Here is an 18,812-nt window from a genome sequence, read left to right on the forward strand (position 1 = left end):
AAGAGATTCTGATTTGTTTTAGAGAACTGAGCTCGATAGGGAAGGTGTGTCCTGACCGGATCATCGGCACAGGCATGGGAAAAATTAGTGGGTGCTCTGGACCCACTGGCAGCCAAGCTCCCGGCCCCCATCCCACTCCACCCCACCCCACCTCCTCTGCCCCCTCTGAGTGCGCCGTGTCTCCACTTATCTCCCAGTGCTTCCTGTCCGGCCGCCGCCAAAAGGCCTTTTGGCCACTCCGGGAGGGGGAGGGGAGGAGGCGGAGAAGAGGCGGGGTCAGGGTGGGGATTTGGGGAAGGAGTTGGAATAGGGTCAGGGAGAGGGTGGAGTTGGGGCAGGGATTTGGGGGCAGGGGTTGGAATGGGGGCGGGGCAGGGCAGGGCCTCATGGAAGGGGTGGGGTCGGGGCAGGACCGGGGGCAGAGGGGGGTCGAGCACCCACCGGCGGGAGCAGAAGTCAGCATCTATGGGCATCGGGATTTCTTAGAGAGAGCTGTTAAGCCCATCGAATTGTTGTCATAGAGAAGAGGCTTTGATGCAAAGTGCTGGAGGGTGAAAATATAGGAAAACCATCTCATTTAGTTAGGAGAGGAAGAACCTAACCTGTTTCAATGATCAGAATGGAGTTCATCAACAATTTAATCACTATTTCAGAAGAGAAATGGATTGAGTAAATAAGACTCCTGAGCCATGTGGATGGACCCTTATGTCTGGCTAGCCTCCCACTGAATCGATGGGGTTCTGTGTGGGGACATGAGTCTGCTTGCATGCAACAGCTGGCAGGTTGAGGGCCCCAATGGGCTAAATTCAGACATGGCATTAGCAGGTGCACTAGATTGTCCCTCTTACACCAACTCTGAATATGGTCCTCAAGTCTCCAGTTATTGTCAAATTTATGGCCAGACAGAAACAGTTAACAACAGAAGCCAACGAGTAACCTGAATACTTTGCTTTAGAGCTTTTATCCAGCAGATTATTCCGTTCAGATTACACCATTCATCATTTTACATATGTAAAGAACAGAAAAACACGGTACTACTTTTATTTTTGTAACATGGATTTTTATCAGCCATAAGTTAGCATAAAAGAACAGAACGTGTTTCACCATTAGCAGCTGCTTCTTCTCAGAGACACAGAAATCCTGGGTGCTTCCGAGTCCTGATCTCCTGCTATGCCCTTGGAATGGTTGAATCGGAAGGATTTTGACTAAGAAACAAGGTGAGGTGTCTTGATCATACATCAGTCCCCATTCATGAGAAGCATTTGAGAGTATTAATATTGCCATTTGTTTTGTATCTTTGGGGCCTTAATTACCAAGTATAAGATCCTACCTAGATTTAATGCTATTCATTATGTTGCTACAGAAACAAATTGACAGAGATAGTAAAGCTATCAAACTGATGTTAGGCAGCACCATGTAAACTCTCCCAAAGTTGAAAATAAACTTTTGTCCTAAAGGTTCGGCAAATTGGACTTGCAGGGTGGCGGAATTCCTGGACGCAGATACTGAACTTTATCCAGCCATGAGACATGTCTGACAGCATAACTGTACAAATAGCTTCATTTCACAGAGCTTCTTTGATTTCACAATCTCACAGAGAGTCTTGAAAGCTGAGGGGCCACGTTCAGGACTAGGAGAATCTGAGAAAACAGATTAACATTTTAAATAAACAACCTCCCACAGGTAACAGGCAATGCAATTTGTTCCAGTGTTTGAGGAGAGAGCACTTTTGGGGGAGGCATCATCACCTGTTTGTAATAGAGAATGGAGACACTTTGTGATGAGTGGGCGAATTAGTTCAAGGATAAAATATAATGAAATGCAAACACGTGTGTCTATTTGAGCAATAAGCAAACATTTATCAGCCTTGCTGGGTAACCTGTGTTTCTATTGCAATCATTGTGTAGATACCACGATGGGAGAAATCACAGTGCTGTTTCAGGTCAGGAATTCTGTAACTTGATTTAATTTGAGTAGGTCAATTGTACGTTCCATAAATATGAAATCCCAGCATCCAACATTCTCCCTGTTTCTGTTGTGAAGAGAGAATGAAGAATCAGGATCATTTTGTTGACTACAGCTAGGGGATTCTTGGGAATGTAGATAACTGGGAACGGTGCAGCTGAAGGATTTTTCCTTATGTCCCTATACATTTCTCTCATCTATTCTCTGGTTTGATTCCAAGACCAGTTCCACTTGAATTCTAGGAAGCTTTTTATTATTATTATCTGACGGCATTCTAGGCACCTTGCAGACCTATAGAAAGAGGAGGGTCCAGATCCTCTAAGATATTGAGATGCCTAACTTCCAGTGAAATCAATGGAGTCTAAATGTGGCTGAGGATTTGGGCCCAGGTCCCTGTACAAAGAGTACTCAATCTATAGGCTCAATCTTCAGCTGCACCAGGGTGCATGGAGACCCGGGGGAGGCAAATGTATCTCTAAGCTGCCTTTCAGCCTTCCTGCATCCTGGGGCCAGTGTAAGTTAGAGCATCCCTGTGGTTGCACTAACTAATGCTAGCTGGAATAGTCCCCATGGGCTGTTCAACGGCTCTGAATAACCACAGTACAGCATGCGCTGGCCATGCCCTGACAGGACACATTTACAGAGATGGGGGGAGGAGGTGGGTGATGGAGAGCTGATTCTAATAACTTTATACCATTAGGGAACCCCCAATGACAGGGGAATCCCCAGCTGCCCCTTTCGGGCAGCTTTAAGACACATCTGTGCAACTGGGGTATCAGCCTGGGGTCTATATTACATGTTTACACTCTCGTTACGTACCATCCATGCAGGTTACATTTGTGATGCAGGAGCTGATGCGCAGATTGAAACCTTCCTTACACTTCACGCAGTTATCCCTGGAGCCTTCACAGGCTGAGCAGTTATCATCACACCTGACAAAGAGACAAGCGCACAAATAATGTCTCTTGGCACCACAACCATTTGTGTAGAGACCCGACAGACTGCAGGGCAAATTCAGCCTCAGGGCACTGAAGAGAATGGATTTGAACCCACTTACATCTAGACTGAACTAGCCCCTTTCTCTCTGGAAAACTTGAGCCACGAGGGGCGGAACTTCTTACTGGACTGGAGATAGGACACAGGAGTCCAAATTTCACATTTGTTTCTGGTCCAGAGTGATTAATAAGTTGCCATACTCTGATGGCCTAGGGGAACTGGGGTTGGGGGGTCCCAGCTATTTCCCTCCTCCTTCACCTTCTTAACAAAAAGATTAAAACAAAGCTAATTTTAATATTCACAGACAAAAAACATTATGCTGGAGAACACACATCAGGAATTTAAGGGTTAAAAACCTCACAGGAATGTTGTAATTATCCCAAGCCCAGGACATTCAGATGTAAAACTTAAAAGAAACCCAGCCATGTTAAAGTACAGAAATGCAGTTAAGGGTTGTAACCAAGCTTAACTCTGCCCTGTAGAGATGCCATGATCAGTAACGCTTGTTTCGGGGACACTAGTCACATCCCCAGGGTTTCTAAATTAACGAGATGTACTGTCCAGTTTCACATCGTTTTTTGTCTGGGAATAGATAAGTGCAACATCTCTTCACTGAATCACTTTTTTACTCTGTTTTTTGAGGAAGAAAGGCAGCGTGGATCGACTACAGAGATTCAAGTGCTAAAGCGGAAGGTGATGATACAGAAAAAAAAGAAGCAAGGTCAGACATTTCTCCTGTCTAAAGGAGACACGATTTACATGTGCCCATGAAACCTCCCAAAAGGATGAAACCTGCCGACTGGGTTTGATACTACCTGGAGAAATTAGAACATTTGGTTCTACTATTAAATAGTAACATTTATTCCTTACATATAATTAGGTGAAATTCAATGAGAGTTTCCACTTAAGTCAAGAAACTACTGTTTGAGAATGGACTAGAATCTGGTTTCTTACAGCACCTCTCCTGCACGAGCCATCTCAGGGCTTTGCAAAGGAATGCGTTAAACACTGCTAGTGAACGGACTGTGAAGGCAAATAGAGCAGTTAGTTTATGCTCACTATACCTTCCAGCGCCAGCCCTTTTTTTCTGAATACCAGAGTTACCCTTTTCAAAGGGCACTGGAGAAGTACTAATTTTCACCCCAGCCCTAAGGGTTTAACATCTGCCTTGAAGGAGAGCGCAGCAACCCACGGCAGGGTCAGTGGTGCCTATGAGCCCCAGACTTGGTCTGGGTTTAGAACCCAGGGCCTCCTGGTCCTGAGGCAAGACCTACTATGATCATTTGTTATGTGTATTAGTGTAGCCCCTGAGAGCCCTAGTCATTGGCCAGGACCCCATTGGTGCCAGGCTCTGAACAAATGGAACAGACAGTCCCCAAGGAGTTTACTATCTAAGAATGCTCCACGCTGACACTTTTCACTAATCACCCATGTGAAAAATCAGCTCCAGTGAAGAATTTCCGAAAGCTCCAGGCTTCTTTGAACATTTTAGTCGGTCTAGTGAACAGCATCAAGTAGCCAGTTGTTTTCAGGGTTTTTATCTTCGTTCCCTGTGACACACACTATCAGCAGCCCCACTCCGATTGCCGATGTATCCAATCAGCTATTAAGAATGGCTCCCTGTGCATTTCATGACGCTAACTTCAAAGGGAAAGGGCTCAAGAGGACACTGTACCTTGTGCAGACTTTATAAGGTAGACCTGGCACCGCCTCAGGGTAAAACCCCTGGCTGCAAGCAGGGACACATCGCCACTCGTGCAGGTGGAAATCTTTGGCACATTGTATGCATGCCTCTTTGCCTGGCCCTAGGGAGAACAAGAGAGACGTGAAATATTATAGTCTGCTACAAAGACAATTACCGCGTTGTGTTACGATGACTGTGTCAGACGGGAGCCAGGGACACTCAGGACTAGGATACATACTGCAGTCTGCTCTCTTCCAGAAGGCTGCGGCAGAATAAACAAGCTGCCTGAGACTATTGCACCAGCTGGGCTCTAAATGGTTCCTCAGCTCATGCCCACATCCCAGGCCCAGCTAACCCAACAGCCTGGTGAGAAAGGACCTTCAAGAGATGCCGACAGGCATGGGTGTGCAGCGAAGTGTCACCGGACATTTTTAGGAGCGCACACACACTGGCCAAGCCCTCAAGCGCCCACAACCTCCGATCTGTACTGACTTTCTGACAGAGTTTTTGATCCTGCTGTTAGATACCCCAGGCAGAGAGACCGAGACAAAGTATCAGCCCGGCGTTGGCCCCTACACAGCCAGCCCTTCATACACATGGTTAACTTTCAGTTGGGAAGGTTTGAAGCCAGGAGAAGATGGCAGGAAAGGCAAGCAGGAAAATCTGTCCTTAGGGAAGATCGCAGGGTTTGCAGTAACACCAGTAATACCAGTCTCTCCCTCTCTTCCTGGACCAGCATCCTCCTCTGGCTGCAGCCAGTTCCTGATGCTTTGAGAAAGGGAAAATCAATGTTCCACAACACACCTAAGCAAATGCTGTGTCCAGGAGGCAGCAAGGGGCGTCACCTCACCCTACTCCTCACAACCTCTTTGGGTTATGTCTATGCTGTATTGTAAATTCAGGTCTATGGGACCTGGGCTTATGGATTGGGTGTTTCCAAGCCCGCACTTGAGCGTCCACACTGCATCGTAAACCTGGGTTTATGACTGCTGGGCCCAGGTCTCAGAGTTGTGCTGAAATGTCCTACTGCACCATGCAGACCCTCTGACTGGGGTCTACAGCTTGACCTGCGTCCACACTGCAGAAGGACAGGGCCTGGATTCAGGTTCTGACCCACCCCTCTAGCAGGGCCCAGGATCTGGATCCTGAGTGTCTGGTGACCCGAGTCAGACTGATCGGTGTGCGGACGGAAGCGGAGCTTAGACTCAAACCTGACACAGAGCCTGGGCTTAGTGTGCAGTGTAGACATAGACGGCTGGGCCAGCCTCCCAGGAAAGTCCTGCTCTTTTTTGTTGTGACCACCAGGTGGTGCCATGTTATAGTGCAGTCTCTATGCAGCCTCCTCCTCAGCGTTGCCAGCCTCTGCGGCTCTTTCCCAGTTTGGGCTACTTTTGAGAGGCCTCAGCAACCGAAAATCTTGAATCAGCAACAACGGGTGACTTTTTGGGGCAACAAGTTACCTTCTTGGGTAACTAGATACCCCAGGCAGAGAGACAGAGACAAAGTACCAGTCTGGTGTTGTTCCCTACACACCAGCCCTTCGTGCACATGGAAAGGTTCAGAGCTATGAGAAGATGACAGGAAAATCAAGCCGGAAAATCTGCACTTTGGGAGATTTTACATAGATCCCAGCTGCTCCCCCGTCCCTGTCTCTTTGCTGCCACCTGGTGGCCTTTTGAACAAGCAGCCTACAGACTGTAGGATGTACCCAACGGAGCAGGGAGCAGCCAACTGGGACGGGCTCGAAACCCAGAAGTGGCCCACGAGTGTGACTGGTGTCTGGTGCTACAGTGTTGCCGACCTCGGCCATTTCTTTTGACATGGCAAAAAAAGTGGGCTGTTTGAAGGAAATGGACATTCGGCGATGTTAGGGCTACTTTGCACATGCGCTCGCTCGGCAAACACTCGAGTTTTGAGGTTGCAGCGTTGCTCGGCTGACTCCCCTTCCGAGCTCCAGCCCTCCATCTCACTGCTACTTGCAGTGCTGCGGGTGGGGGAGGCATCTTCCACGCAGCGCCGCTCCCTTCATATCTTTGCTCCATCCTTCCCCCTGCTGAGAGCCTCTGTCTCTCGCTACCTTCCCCTCCCATGTAGGCACTCCACCCTCTCCCTTTTCCAGCGACAGCCCCATGTCCAGCATTGGTCCTCCCTACAGCAGCCTCACTCTGCTAGGCTGGGTGCAGGCCTGGCTTATAGAAAGGTGGCAACAAATTCCTTCCAGATCCCTGCAGGTCAGCCGGTGCCCTGAAACCTGACTGTTGATTACCATTACTTTGGCCTTACCTCCTGCACAACCACCAGCATTCTGAGTGTCTCTCTTTGAAGGCAAAGCTGCTTCAAAGCACCCCTTATGCTTTAAAGGGGCAAGGAGGCCTCGAGCCCAGGAAACACAGATGCCGTTGCACCGCAGAACAGAGAGCTCACGGCTTAGGCACGGAGGGCTGGGTTTAAGGCCGTTTGGAGGAACGGCTTGGGACCCCATGCAGATGAAGAACGTACCAACACAGGTCTGGCAGCTCGTGTGGCACCTCTCACATTTCCGGGTCTCTTTGCTGAAATACATGCCCGGTTGGCATTCCGGGAGACAGCCTGCTCCTAACGAGCTGTTGGAAAAGCAGGGGAGAAAGTTTTACCGAAACATACAAATACTCCCCCAAGCCCTAGTGATTTCGCCATCGAGAGGTTTAATACAAGCCTCCGTGTAAGGACTGGGCAGCCTGGGACCCAACCCCCTCCTGCACTGAGGCAGCTTTGTACCCCCTTCCCCAAAGCGAAGTGAACCCAGCAGATCCAGTCTCCCTAGGAATCCTTATGTGGCACAGAGCCATTGTGGTTGCCCCCACACCAGCCCCGCACTGCTCTGAAGCAGGGAACATGACCAGGGTTTTCCTGCACCCCTCTGTAATAGGCCCTCCTAGGGCAGCCTTCAGCCTACTTATGCCGAAAGATTGTCTTGCTGTAGAGTGGCCAGGATCAGAGGAGCACAACTGTGGCCTATAGCTTAAAGCCCCCCCCTTGTACACTCCAACTTGCATTCCATGACTGCAGCCAAGGACTAGGCCCAGGAAGCCAGATTTTCTGTGCTGGCCAAGGTCTGCTCAGCACAGCAGAGAAGAGGGGTTGGTTTTCTGGTTCTATGCCTGGCCCCAGAGGCTGCTCTAAGCTACACCAGCTGGCCCAAGAGACTGTCTGTCAGCTGGCCGGTCAAGTCTGGTTCACAGATACCAAGCTCAGGCCCCAATCACATCTTGGTGGGGGATGCCACAGGGATCCAATTGCTGGATTGGAACGTTAATAATTGATTTACAGCCCTTTTCAGGACATCACCCTAAACACACAATGTGAAGATTATTTTAATCTGTACTTCCCTGGCCCCTTCTTTCCCCCACCAAATATTGTGTTATTAGGATCAGCGTGATTTAGTGGATAGCACAATAGAGTAAGGATTGGAAAGGGTTTCTAGCCCAGCTTGGCCACTGACCTGTCGCATGACCCTGGGGCAGCCTTCAGGCTACTTATGCTTCACTTCAGCCCACCGGGCCTCTGCTTCCCTACCCTTTGTTTGTCTTCTTGTCTATTTAGATTGTATGCTGTTCAGAGCAGAGCCTGCCTCTCGCTATGTGTTTGTGTACAGGGCCTAGCACAATGGGGCGCTGATCTCGGTGTGCTGCTGTAATACATGAATGCCCAAAACAATAATGAAGTTTAAAAACACGTGCAATACAATTGCACAGCACCACGACCTGCTGCCTTCTCTCCCAGCTGGGCAGAAGGCATCTGGAACTGAGCCAGCACTTGAAAAGACATTCAAGTCCTTCTAGGGACACTCCTTCCCCCCTCAAAAAAACCTCCTGCAGGATCTTTAATTAAATGTTCAAGAGGAAAAGGAGGGTTAAAAAAAAAAATAAGAAAAAATGACATGGGCAGCTGGCCCAACTCTTCCAAAGGCCTGTAACATAGAACGTGGTTAGATATTTGTAAGACAGAGAGATATCAAGGATTCACTCTTTTAGAGGGTGTTTCTTCTTTACTACCAGGACGCCTGGCTTTTGAGGAATTAAGCTGTTTGTTTTTTATTCACTTAGTGAGCCACCGATTAGTGACTCATGCCAAAACTGCCAGCTCTTTGGGGCAGGGACTGTTTTTTTGTTCTGTGTCTGGACAGCGCCTAGTGCAATGGGGTCCAGGTCCATGACTGAGGGTCCTGGCTGCTACAGTAATACAAATAAATCATGATTTTCTCAATATTGCTTGATTCTGAACACTAGCAGGAATTCCTTTGGATTCGTGCAGCCTACATCCCGAGGGCCACATTGGGACTCCCGGCTCCTCACTGTGCTGAGCAGTTACACGCCTGAGCAGTCCCAGGGCACTGGCTGCTTGCTCATGTGAGTAGGAGGATCACAATCGGGCCTCGAACTTTGCAATGTATTTTCCAAGGATAAGGTGCCACAAGCCTTGCAGCTGCTCTCAGCTGAGCAGAACAGGGTCTTACCTACAAGGATGGATTGGATGGTGTTGCAGCATCCACAGTTACTACAGCTAGAACAGATTAAATCTCAACTTTATTACACTAGTATTTGGTGGCCATTATATGGACCCCAAAGCCACTGTGTTTTGAAACAGCACATGTGCACGTGATCTGGGTTCAGATCCTGCCAGCCACGTTCACAATATGTAGAAGACCAGCCCTTACTCTGCGATTACTCCTATTGGAATCAACAGGGCTGTGTGAGCAGTACTCCATGGGAATAAGGGTGGTAGAATCTGGGATTTAGCTTTTCGTGTGTCCAGTGTATAAAGTGTGTTTTTAATCAGAGATGGGCCCAAGCCCAGAAATTCAGGCCCAGACCCCAAATCCAAGGAGTTCTGATCCAGACTGGGCCCATCTGTAGTTTAACACAAACCCCTTTGAACAAACGGCTTTGCTGCACTTGCAAACCAGATGTGATTGACAGCTCAGCCGTGCTCTGAAAAACCATAAGCCCCCTGTGGACCCTTCTCTAGGTTTCAGAAATAAGCAGAAACAGAAAGTTCTTATTGGAGATGTTCTGTTGGGCCCTTAGTGCTTTAATGTGACAGAGGGGATTGGATTCCCAGCTTAAAAGGGTACTGGACAATAAAAGGTAGCTTTGTATGGCTTATACCTGGCAACCACTTCCACTTTCCCTTTTCTGAGGGAATGCAGAATCTTTTGGCACTAGCGATTTTTACTTCTGGGAAGCAGTGCTGTTAAAAAAGTCACTCCGGTCCAAGTACAGCCTGTTGACTCTATCAGACAGCTACGCATGCTCCAGCAGAGGAGAACCAAATTCATGACAGTGGCCACATGGGCTCAGCACTTCCAGTTTCAAACACTGTGACAAAACATCCCAGTTTCACACTTTTACTTTTAAGGGGGAGAAGTTTTAACCAGGGGACTTGGGCTTCCCAAGGCACTTCTGAAAATGAGCCCTCGCCCTCAATCCCCAGTAGCACTGAACTCCCACCCAGCACAGCTGGGGTAAGAAGAGACAACGGTGGCTCTAAGCTGCCTTTCTACCTCCCCTCATTGTAGGGCTGAGCTCAGTGCAAGTTAGCACCGAAGGAGCCATCTTGATTTAACACCTGAGTGGTGGGGTGCAGTATGTGTTTTTCCAGGAGCTGAGACTCCAGCTTGCCATGCATAAGGAGCGATAGTTATGCCAGTACAACACCCCTTCACCTCCCTGGGGAGGCTGACTCTGGTGTAAGCGTGACTTTTTGCAGGTTAGCTTATGTCACTTGGGAAGGATTTAAGCTACCAAAATTAAATAAACAAACAAACAAACAAACAAGTAAAGTCACTCATATTGGAATAAGAGAGCCCACATGAGTTTTTGGTGCCGGCGTAACTATATCTGTACAACTAGACTGCTATAGCTATATTGGTATAACCGGTAAAACTTTCCTGTTTAAATAAGGCCTAAATAAGGGACCTCTGTGTTTGCAGTATGCATTTTAAATGCACCCAAAGTAGATATTTATAGGATCAACCCAATAACTCCTGTCACTAGGTAAACATCCCTTGTTTTGAAAAATTGACTGCATGGGACGTGCTGAACGGGGAAGGTTCTGAAGGAGCTCCCTGGGGCTCTTGTGGAAACCATACGTTGTATAATATTCAATGTAAACATTTGCTCTTTTTTTCCTTTTAGATGTCCTCCCCAGTGCATCCCCACCCCCACCCCAGCTTCTAAACAAACCCAGCAAAGGGGATTTAAATCAGACAGCATTAAGGGATGAGAAAGAGCCAGAAATGAGATGGCAGACACAGGAGCCCCATGCTGCAAGGAGCTGAGCACCCTCAGCTCCCAGTGATGTCCATGCTGGGACAGAGTGCTCGGCAGCTGGCAGAGGTAGGCCCATCTATAGACTACAGGCCTGGCTCCGACTCCCAGGGACCTTAACAGGGGCTGGACTAGGTGTAATGTGAGCATGATAGATAACATCATGGCCGTTAGCAGACTGAGGCCAGGTCTACATGATAAAGTTTTCACAGCACAGCTATGTTGGTTAGGGGCGTGGAAGCACCACCCCGCTAGCCAATAAAAAGCCCAGTGCAGACGCAGCTATGCTGACAGCAGAATGCTTCTGTCTACATAGCTGATGTCATCTGGGATGGTGGTGTTACTACGCTGACAGAAACACTCCTTCTGTAGGCATAAGCCGCGTCTAACACTAGGGGTCTCCACCAGTATAGCTATATTGCGAAGCATCTTCAGAGTGTAGACACCGTCAAAGACACAACTCAAAATGGTGGTCAGTGGTCAGCGAACAATCTGGGGCTGATTCTCCTCTCACTTAGACTGACTCCACTGACTGGTCTAAATCTGGGAATAAATCCATGGCAGTCTAAAGACCATTGATCAAAAGCCCATTTAATTAACGGGAGGGTTTGTATGGACTTCTGTGGGCCTTGGATCAACCCTAAATGAGGGGGAAATGAGACTTTTCTTTAGCAGTGACAACAACAACAACAATAATAATACCTAGCAGTGCCATTTGCGGCCCACTCAGTGCTATCGATACGTGGAGTATGGCACTTCTATACCACAGTGATGAATGCTGTCGATAAATGGATGGAATGTACATAGTGCTTTTAAGCTATAGGATGAGTTATGTTATATAATGACTGCTCCCTCCTTTGAATTTCCTGGCTTCTGGCAATTTGGATCACAGTCGTAGTGTTATTGAAACATAGATATCTATTTTTTAAATTCCGCTTTTTGATTTTTCATAGTGTGCAGATTTCACATCAGTTTCTGGAGTTTAATATAGAGAGACACATTTTGAAAGTATTTTACCTGAATCCATCCTTGCATAGAATACGTTTCTCTGGATCACTAGCACATTTTTTACAGCTTTGATGACATTCGAGACAGAGCTTTTGACCTTTTAGAAACAAAAAGTCAGTGTAAATAAAATCTGCCCAGAGAGATGCAAGCAGCAGTCTAGCCACAATGCACAAGAAAGATCTTACGAGTTGAAAAGTCCTACGGTTCAGCAGCTATTTGCAGGCAACAACTTACAGAGGTAGAACAGCATTTTCGAGATACACGTGAGCCCTTCCTACTAAAAGGACATACAGATGGGTGGTGGTCAGACTATGTGGATAACTCACAGGGACACACACAGTAAATACTTACTTGATTAAGCCAAATCGGCTAGCAGTTTTATGATGTTTCTGATTCAAAATATTCTGCTTCTCATGGATATCAATTTATCACCATACATTTCAATAGGCCAGAAGCTGCACACATTTGTGTGGGTTCTGACACATGCTATGGATCTGATCCAACTCTCATTAAAGTCAATGGGAGTTGGATTGGGCTCTATATTGTCCAAATCCTTACTCAGACAAAGCTCGCATTGACTTCAATGGGGTGTTTTGGGCTGATGGGGCCTCATGGATACATTAAGTATAGACGGATGTCGATCCACTATGTGAGTAAAGTAAAGCAGCAGCATTCCTATTCTTGCCCACAACTGGACTTACTAAAAGTGTTCACAGTGCTGTCAATGGCTACTCATTACAGACACAATGGAACAAAAGGGCGCACCGGCAGGAAGGGCTGGGAGAGGAATGACATTCCAGCTGTTAGACTCAAAAATGTGACCTTTAATATTATGGGGGAATGGCATTTACAATGGGATATTGGAAAATGTCACTGTGTTTTAAATTATCCTCTTTTCTCTGTTCCGTGGCTTGCATTGGTTACCTCCTTTTTTTCTCTGCCCCCCTCCATGGCAAGTGATCCAAAGCAAAACACCTTTGTGAGACAGGTGGAATAATAATAAATAATAATAATAATAATGCCTATTGAATTGCAGCAATGGCAATTAATAGTTACATTTCTATAGCTGGGGTTTCCGCCTTTGAAATCACAACTAAGGGTGGAATTTTCCAAAGGTATCTAGTGAATTAGGTGATTAAGGTCTGGTTTAGGTCAACGCAAGGCAACTTATATCAATCTAACTATGGAAGTGTCTACACTTAAAGTTTGCTCCCATCAACATAACTGCCCCACTACTCCGACTTAATAACTTCACCTCCAGAAGCCGCTTAGGGCTTGTCTACATTACCCACTAGATCAATGGGCAGCGATCGATCCAGCAGGGGTCGATTTATCACATCTAGCCTAGACACGATAAATCGACTGCCGAGTGCTTTCCCGTTGACTCTGGTACTCCACCAGGGCGAGAGGCGAAGGTGGAGTCAACGGGAGAGTGACAGTTGTCGACTTACTGCAGTGAAGACACCACGGTAAGTAGATCTAAGTACAGCGACTTCAGCTATGTTATTCACGTAGCTGAAGTTGCATAACTTAGCTCGATCCCCCCACACACACACACACCTAGTGTGGACCAGGCCTTAGAGTCAAGGTCAATATAGTTAGAGCAACGCAGTGTCAGTGTAGACACTGTGTTGTTTATCTCGACTGTTACTGGTTTTCAGGAGCCTTCCCACAATGCCCAAGACTGACAGTACAATCGATACAAGCGCTCCTGGTGAGGACATGCACCGCCGACAGAAGGAGCAACGTGCAGACACACAAGCAATGTAATTTCTGCGGTGGCTGTATGCCCACGTATGTTAGAGGAACTTAATTTTGTAGTGTAGACATGAGCTAACTGTCATTGACTTTCAACGGGAGTTAGGTGCTTAACTCATTCAACCTTCTACCCTAAGCATGGCGCTGGGAGAATTCCTGAGTTCCAGTCCAGACTCAGCCTCTTATTGGCTGTGTGGCCAGAACCGTTCATTAACAGTGCCTCAGGTTTTGGGGGCTGAATTCTGAGAGGTTGATTCTGCTGCTGAATCTGAGAGGTTTCTCATTATCCACAGCTCCCTCTGAAGTCTACTGGAGTTGTGCAAATCAGGTCTTAAATGTCTTGAGTCGGGCACCCCAAAATGAAAACATTAGTGGGCACATTTGAAAGCTATGACTCTGACCTTGGCAATCAGTTTCTCCGCCTGTAAAACAGGGATTATAATACTGTCCTACCTCCCAGGGGCACTGTGAGGGTTAAGCTAGTTCATGCTTGTAAAGCATTGGGAGTTTATCACCGTGGGCCTATTAATGAGGATGATCAGTCCAATTTTTGAAGAGGCACTGTGCATTTTTTCTTTGCACTGTCTCACGTTACTGTAGCATTCTGGTTCTCATCACTAGTAGCAGCGAGAGTGCCATGTGAAACTTGACTGCAGTAGAGATCTGCCTGTTAGATAGTGATTCAAAAGCTAGTCACATGGAGGCTCCATCCTGACATGTTAGATTTCTTAAATTCTTCCATTCGTGTTCATTTGGGACAAAACCCCACCCCCACATTCTCATACTCCAGTCTGTGAATGGTTCACCTCCTTACTTTCATCAGCGTAAAACCCAGCTGGACAGAACACCACACATGCATGTGTTTCCTGATGGTGATAGAAACCACGTCGGCAAGATGTACACTGGTTTCGGCCCCTGCCCGTGCAGGTTTCGCACCCCTTCTGGCATCTTCGGCATCGCCTGCTTGCGTTGTCCCCAAAATACCCCGAAGGGCACGAGCTCACACACACCCTGGAGAAGAATTAAACAAACCAGATGTATAATCAATGTCCGAGGGCTCACTTCTGCCAGATGCATCCAGTGAAGTCAACGAGAGTGGAGGGCGCTCTACGCCTCACTGGATTGGCCCAACAATTACACATGATAAAGAGATTACACTGTAAGGCAAAAAGGTACGGTGATAAATCCAGGGATTAGACAGTGAGCAAGGGGCTAACTTTCTATTCTACATAGGTTCTTATGATGCCTTCATCACCATGGTATCCGAGTGTCTTCCAGGAGTGCATTAAGCTATGTGACTAATATCGGTTACCTGTAGTTCATCATTCTCAGCTCAGCTTCACTTTCCTCCTGCACAGGTGTTCAGGCGAAGGCTTAGAAATAAAGGAGACAGAGGTAGAAGAAAGCCTTTGGGGAAGCATCTGGTATTATTGTCTCATTGTTTCCTTATGTTCTTCTGTTTATCTATTTGTATCCTTCTGTGGTCCCTTCTTATACTTAGTCTGTCATTTCTTTGGGGCATGGATCATCTTTTGGTTCTTCGTACAGTACTTAGCACAACGGAGCCCCGGTCTGTGACTGGGGCTCCTAGGTGTTAAGGCAATATAAATCATATTAGGACTAAGTTGAACCTCAGGTTAAAGGAGATTTTTGTTGCGCTTTTCTTTGAGCTTGAGGAAATCTCTTGTTAACTGCACCTATGTTCTTGTTTCTGCTGAGTCATTCCACCGAGTTACAGGTGTTTGGAAAAAAAAATAGTATTAAACAGTGTCATAGTATGATCTTTGTGGAATTAGTTATTCAGGTGGGATTGCTTTGTTAAATACAAGTTGCAATAACCAAGTCTGAACTGACAGTATGCAATCATCTCATGTGAGATGCAAATCAATCTAAGAGAAGATTTAGGTGTTAGGACTTCTAGACAATCAATCCAAGAGAAGATTTAGGTGTCAGGACTTCTAGGCGTTGTGGCAGTATGATGTGTGCTGGCTTCCAAGGATTATACTACCAAGTATAAATTAAACAGATGCACATTTAGACATCTGGAAAGCAAAGGAGTGTGGATCCCAGTTCCCAAAAGGTACAGTATTCTCAGCTCATTAAGTCTGGTGTTTAGCAGTACAGGTGCTTGGTTCTCATTTGGCATTTATTGTAAAGAAATGCTGCTTATGCAATTAACTCCAGCACTCGCCTGTCTGACTGTCTCAGTGGGATGGCGACTGCACACCAGTCATCCTACCAGACAGCTCCCCTCATCAGCATTTTTACTTGCAGAATTACTAGATCATTTCATCCTTTAAAACAATCTACTCCTATTTATTCTTTATTAATTAGCAAGGTCTAAACTGAATTTCAGTGGTTGGTAATGGTCTTTAAAACCACTCCCATACATAGCATGGGATTCAAAGTTTCCTACAGTTTCCCCAATGTTTAACGCACACTGACTTGATAACTAGTTTGGGCAAAAACTTCAACAGAGCCAAAGTGATTTAGGAGCCTACATCCCATTTTCAAAAGTAATGTAGGCCCTTCAGAGCCCAAGTCTCAAAGGACTTAGCACCTACATGCCTCTTGAAAATGGGACCAAGACTTCTGAGTCATCTAGGTCCTTTTGAAAATTACACCCTATATCTTCCTTATGCCGTCCATCACCCAATTTAAAGCAGGAATCCCAGAGCTCGCCCTCTTTCTTAAAATACATTTTCACATGAATACTAGTGCTTATGAAAGGTGCCAGATCAGCAGTCCGGTGGAATGAAGTCCTCCATTTACCCGTAAGACGGGCATGACACAGGAAGGAAGTGACAGAGCTAAGAGCAGTTCATTCAAGCATGCACCCAAAGGATTTTATAATAATTAAATATAACCTGGCACATAAGCCCCCAAACACCAGTCAGATGGAAACAACTTTCGGTAACTACCAATCTGGCATTGGAGTGGCATTGGAACCGGTGACCTTGAATGATTTAATTTTCGAGGACACTCATCACCGCAAGATCTGAGCCGCATGAAAACATTAACAATGCCCTAGAAGGCAGGGAAGTACCATTATCCCCCTTTTACAGGTGGGGTTTGGAGAGATTAAGTGACTTGCCCAAGGTCACCCATGGCATAAGCTGGAATAGGAGCCAGGTCTGCTGAGCCCTGGGGTGCTGCCGTAACCACAAGACCATCCTTCCTCCCCACTACGGGCAACAGGTTTGTCTTTCTATTAACAGATCTCAACCAGGCTTCTCTTTCAGATGATATTTCATTAAACTAGCGCATTCATCATACGCTAACTTGCGAACAAAACGAAGGCCTGGTGGTTAAAACACTGAACGAGGATGCAGCAGATCAAAGTTCAGGTTCCTGCTTTACTACAAACTCCCTGTAAGACCTTGGGCAAGTGACTTCATGTCTGTGCCTTTATTTCCCCATCTGTAAAATGGGACCAATAATGCTCCTGCACTACCATCCTTTGTCTGTTTAGATTACGAGCTATTTGGAGCTGGGGGGGGCTGTCTGTTATTAGTAGCACATTCAGCTCCTAGCACAAAGGGGCCACTTCTGTAATGCAAATAAATAACATCATTACCTGCCAGTTTTAACACTTCCAAGACTGTAATGGATGCAATTCAAGCACTGATCTGCATTAGGACCATCACAGCCTTTGTTGCCACATTCAGGATGACATGGACCTTAAAAAGAGAGAGAGATTTCTGCTGAAAGAATTTGCACAAGCTCTTCCAAGCACACCCTGCAAGTGTTTATGTCCCATCCCCATGTGTGTAAAGGTATAAGGTGCTGAGAAACTGTACTGATGGGGGCTAGCTCCGGAGAACGATAAAACAGGATAGATTTGGCCCTCCTACTTTGAGAATTTTAAAATTAACACAGAAGGGCCAGAAAGCCATTTCATTCTACTTGTCAACTGTCCCCCTAACATGTATGCAGAGGAGGGGGACAGAGAGAGTTACCATCCTAGCACTACACAGCATCTAACAGCCAAAGGACAAACCGCAGCAGTCAAATAAGACTTCGTGTCCAGGTTCTATATGTAAAGAAAAAAAATTTGCACAAACATACATATGTGTTTATGTTAAGATGCGCTTTGATTTTGCGTGCGTGTGTGCTTCTCTCCTAAACAACTACTGAGCTATTATATTATCTGGCTAGTAGAATAATATTTGGCTATCACAACAGTAACAGATACATATTCATATGTTACTAATTCATATTTGTTATCGAGTGAAATAAAGTTCAGAAGGAATAATAAAAAAAAAAAAGAGGCGTGTCTCTTTAAATGTGCTGTATTCAGGTTGACGCTTCCAGCTAGAACAATTCTTTTGCAATAGCATCGTCCAATCAGATGTGAAGGTGGCAGCTGGAAGAAAACTATAGGTGCATATACACCCCCAAAAGGGAAAGAGAGAAAGTGATACAGGAAATACAGCGACTGAAATCTCTCCAAAAGCAGTGACCATGAGCCTGCATGACTTTCGAAAACCTACCATGGCCATCTCATGTGATACTATTCTATCACCATCAGAGGAAAAGGACATCTGAGGAAACAGCTTTGTGGGGCATAACAAAAGTAACTGGAAAAGTATAATCGGGGGGACGAGGGGGGAAGTTGACTATAGAGACAAGGGCAGAGAAGGGAGACAAGAGGCACCGGATACCAGGCTGTGTCTCTGACAGCTGTCTTGCCAACAGACTCATGTACACATGGGAAATTCTGCAGTGACTTCCCACCGTTGCTACCTCCAGTTTGACTCCACCCAAGTTACTAACACTGGGGGCCCTGGCGTAGCCAGGCCATTGGCTGCTGCCAGTATTTTAAGTACTGTGAGTGAAATGCTGGCCTCCCCTGAAGTCAATGGCAAAACTCCCATCGACTGTCACGGGGTCAGGATTTCACCTTGTGTCAACTAACACTGCTCAAAAGAGGTCTAATACATATATGTAATGCAACATCCCTGGGAGGGTTATCGGCAGTGGGGATTGAACCTTTGATCTCTGGAACTAAAAGCATGAGCCGCTACTGCCGGAGCTAAAAGATTTGCTTCCGTTGGTCAAGGCTATAGCAAGCTTACTAACCTCAACGTGGT

General features: G+C 46.4%; 1 protein-coding gene across 1 annotated transcript in view; it reads right to left on the minus strand.

Moving 5' to 3' along the window:
* Positions 1–420: 420 nt before the first annotated feature.
* Positions 421–18,812, minus strand: part of PCSK6 (proprotein convertase subtilisin/kexin type 6) — a 115,023-nt gene continuing 96,631 nt past the window's right edge. The window contains exons 15-21 of the mRNA XM_074966555.1: positions 17,297–17,399; positions 14,534–14,730; positions 11,971–12,058; positions 7,145–7,248; positions 4,637–4,766; positions 2,785–2,897; positions 421–1,640 (exon numbers count right to left, since the gene is read on the minus strand). Coding sequence (XP_074822656.1) covers positions 1,513–1,640; positions 2,785–2,897; positions 4,637–4,766; positions 7,145–7,248; positions 11,971–12,058; positions 14,534–14,730; positions 17,297–17,399 — 863 coding nt within the window. The 3' untranslated portion in view covers positions 421–1,512. The remainder of the gene's footprint in view (positions 1,641–2,784; positions 2,898–4,636; positions 4,767–7,144; positions 7,249–11,970; positions 12,059–14,533; positions 14,731–17,296; positions 17,400–18,812) is intronic.

This window comes from Natator depressus, chromosome 10 (genome assembly GCF_965152275.1).
Source record: "Natator depressus isolate rNatDep1 chromosome 10, rNatDep2.hap1, whole genome shotgun sequence".
In the NCBI taxonomy this organism is placed as follows: Eukaryota; Metazoa; Chordata; order Testudines; family Cheloniidae; genus Natator; species Natator depressus.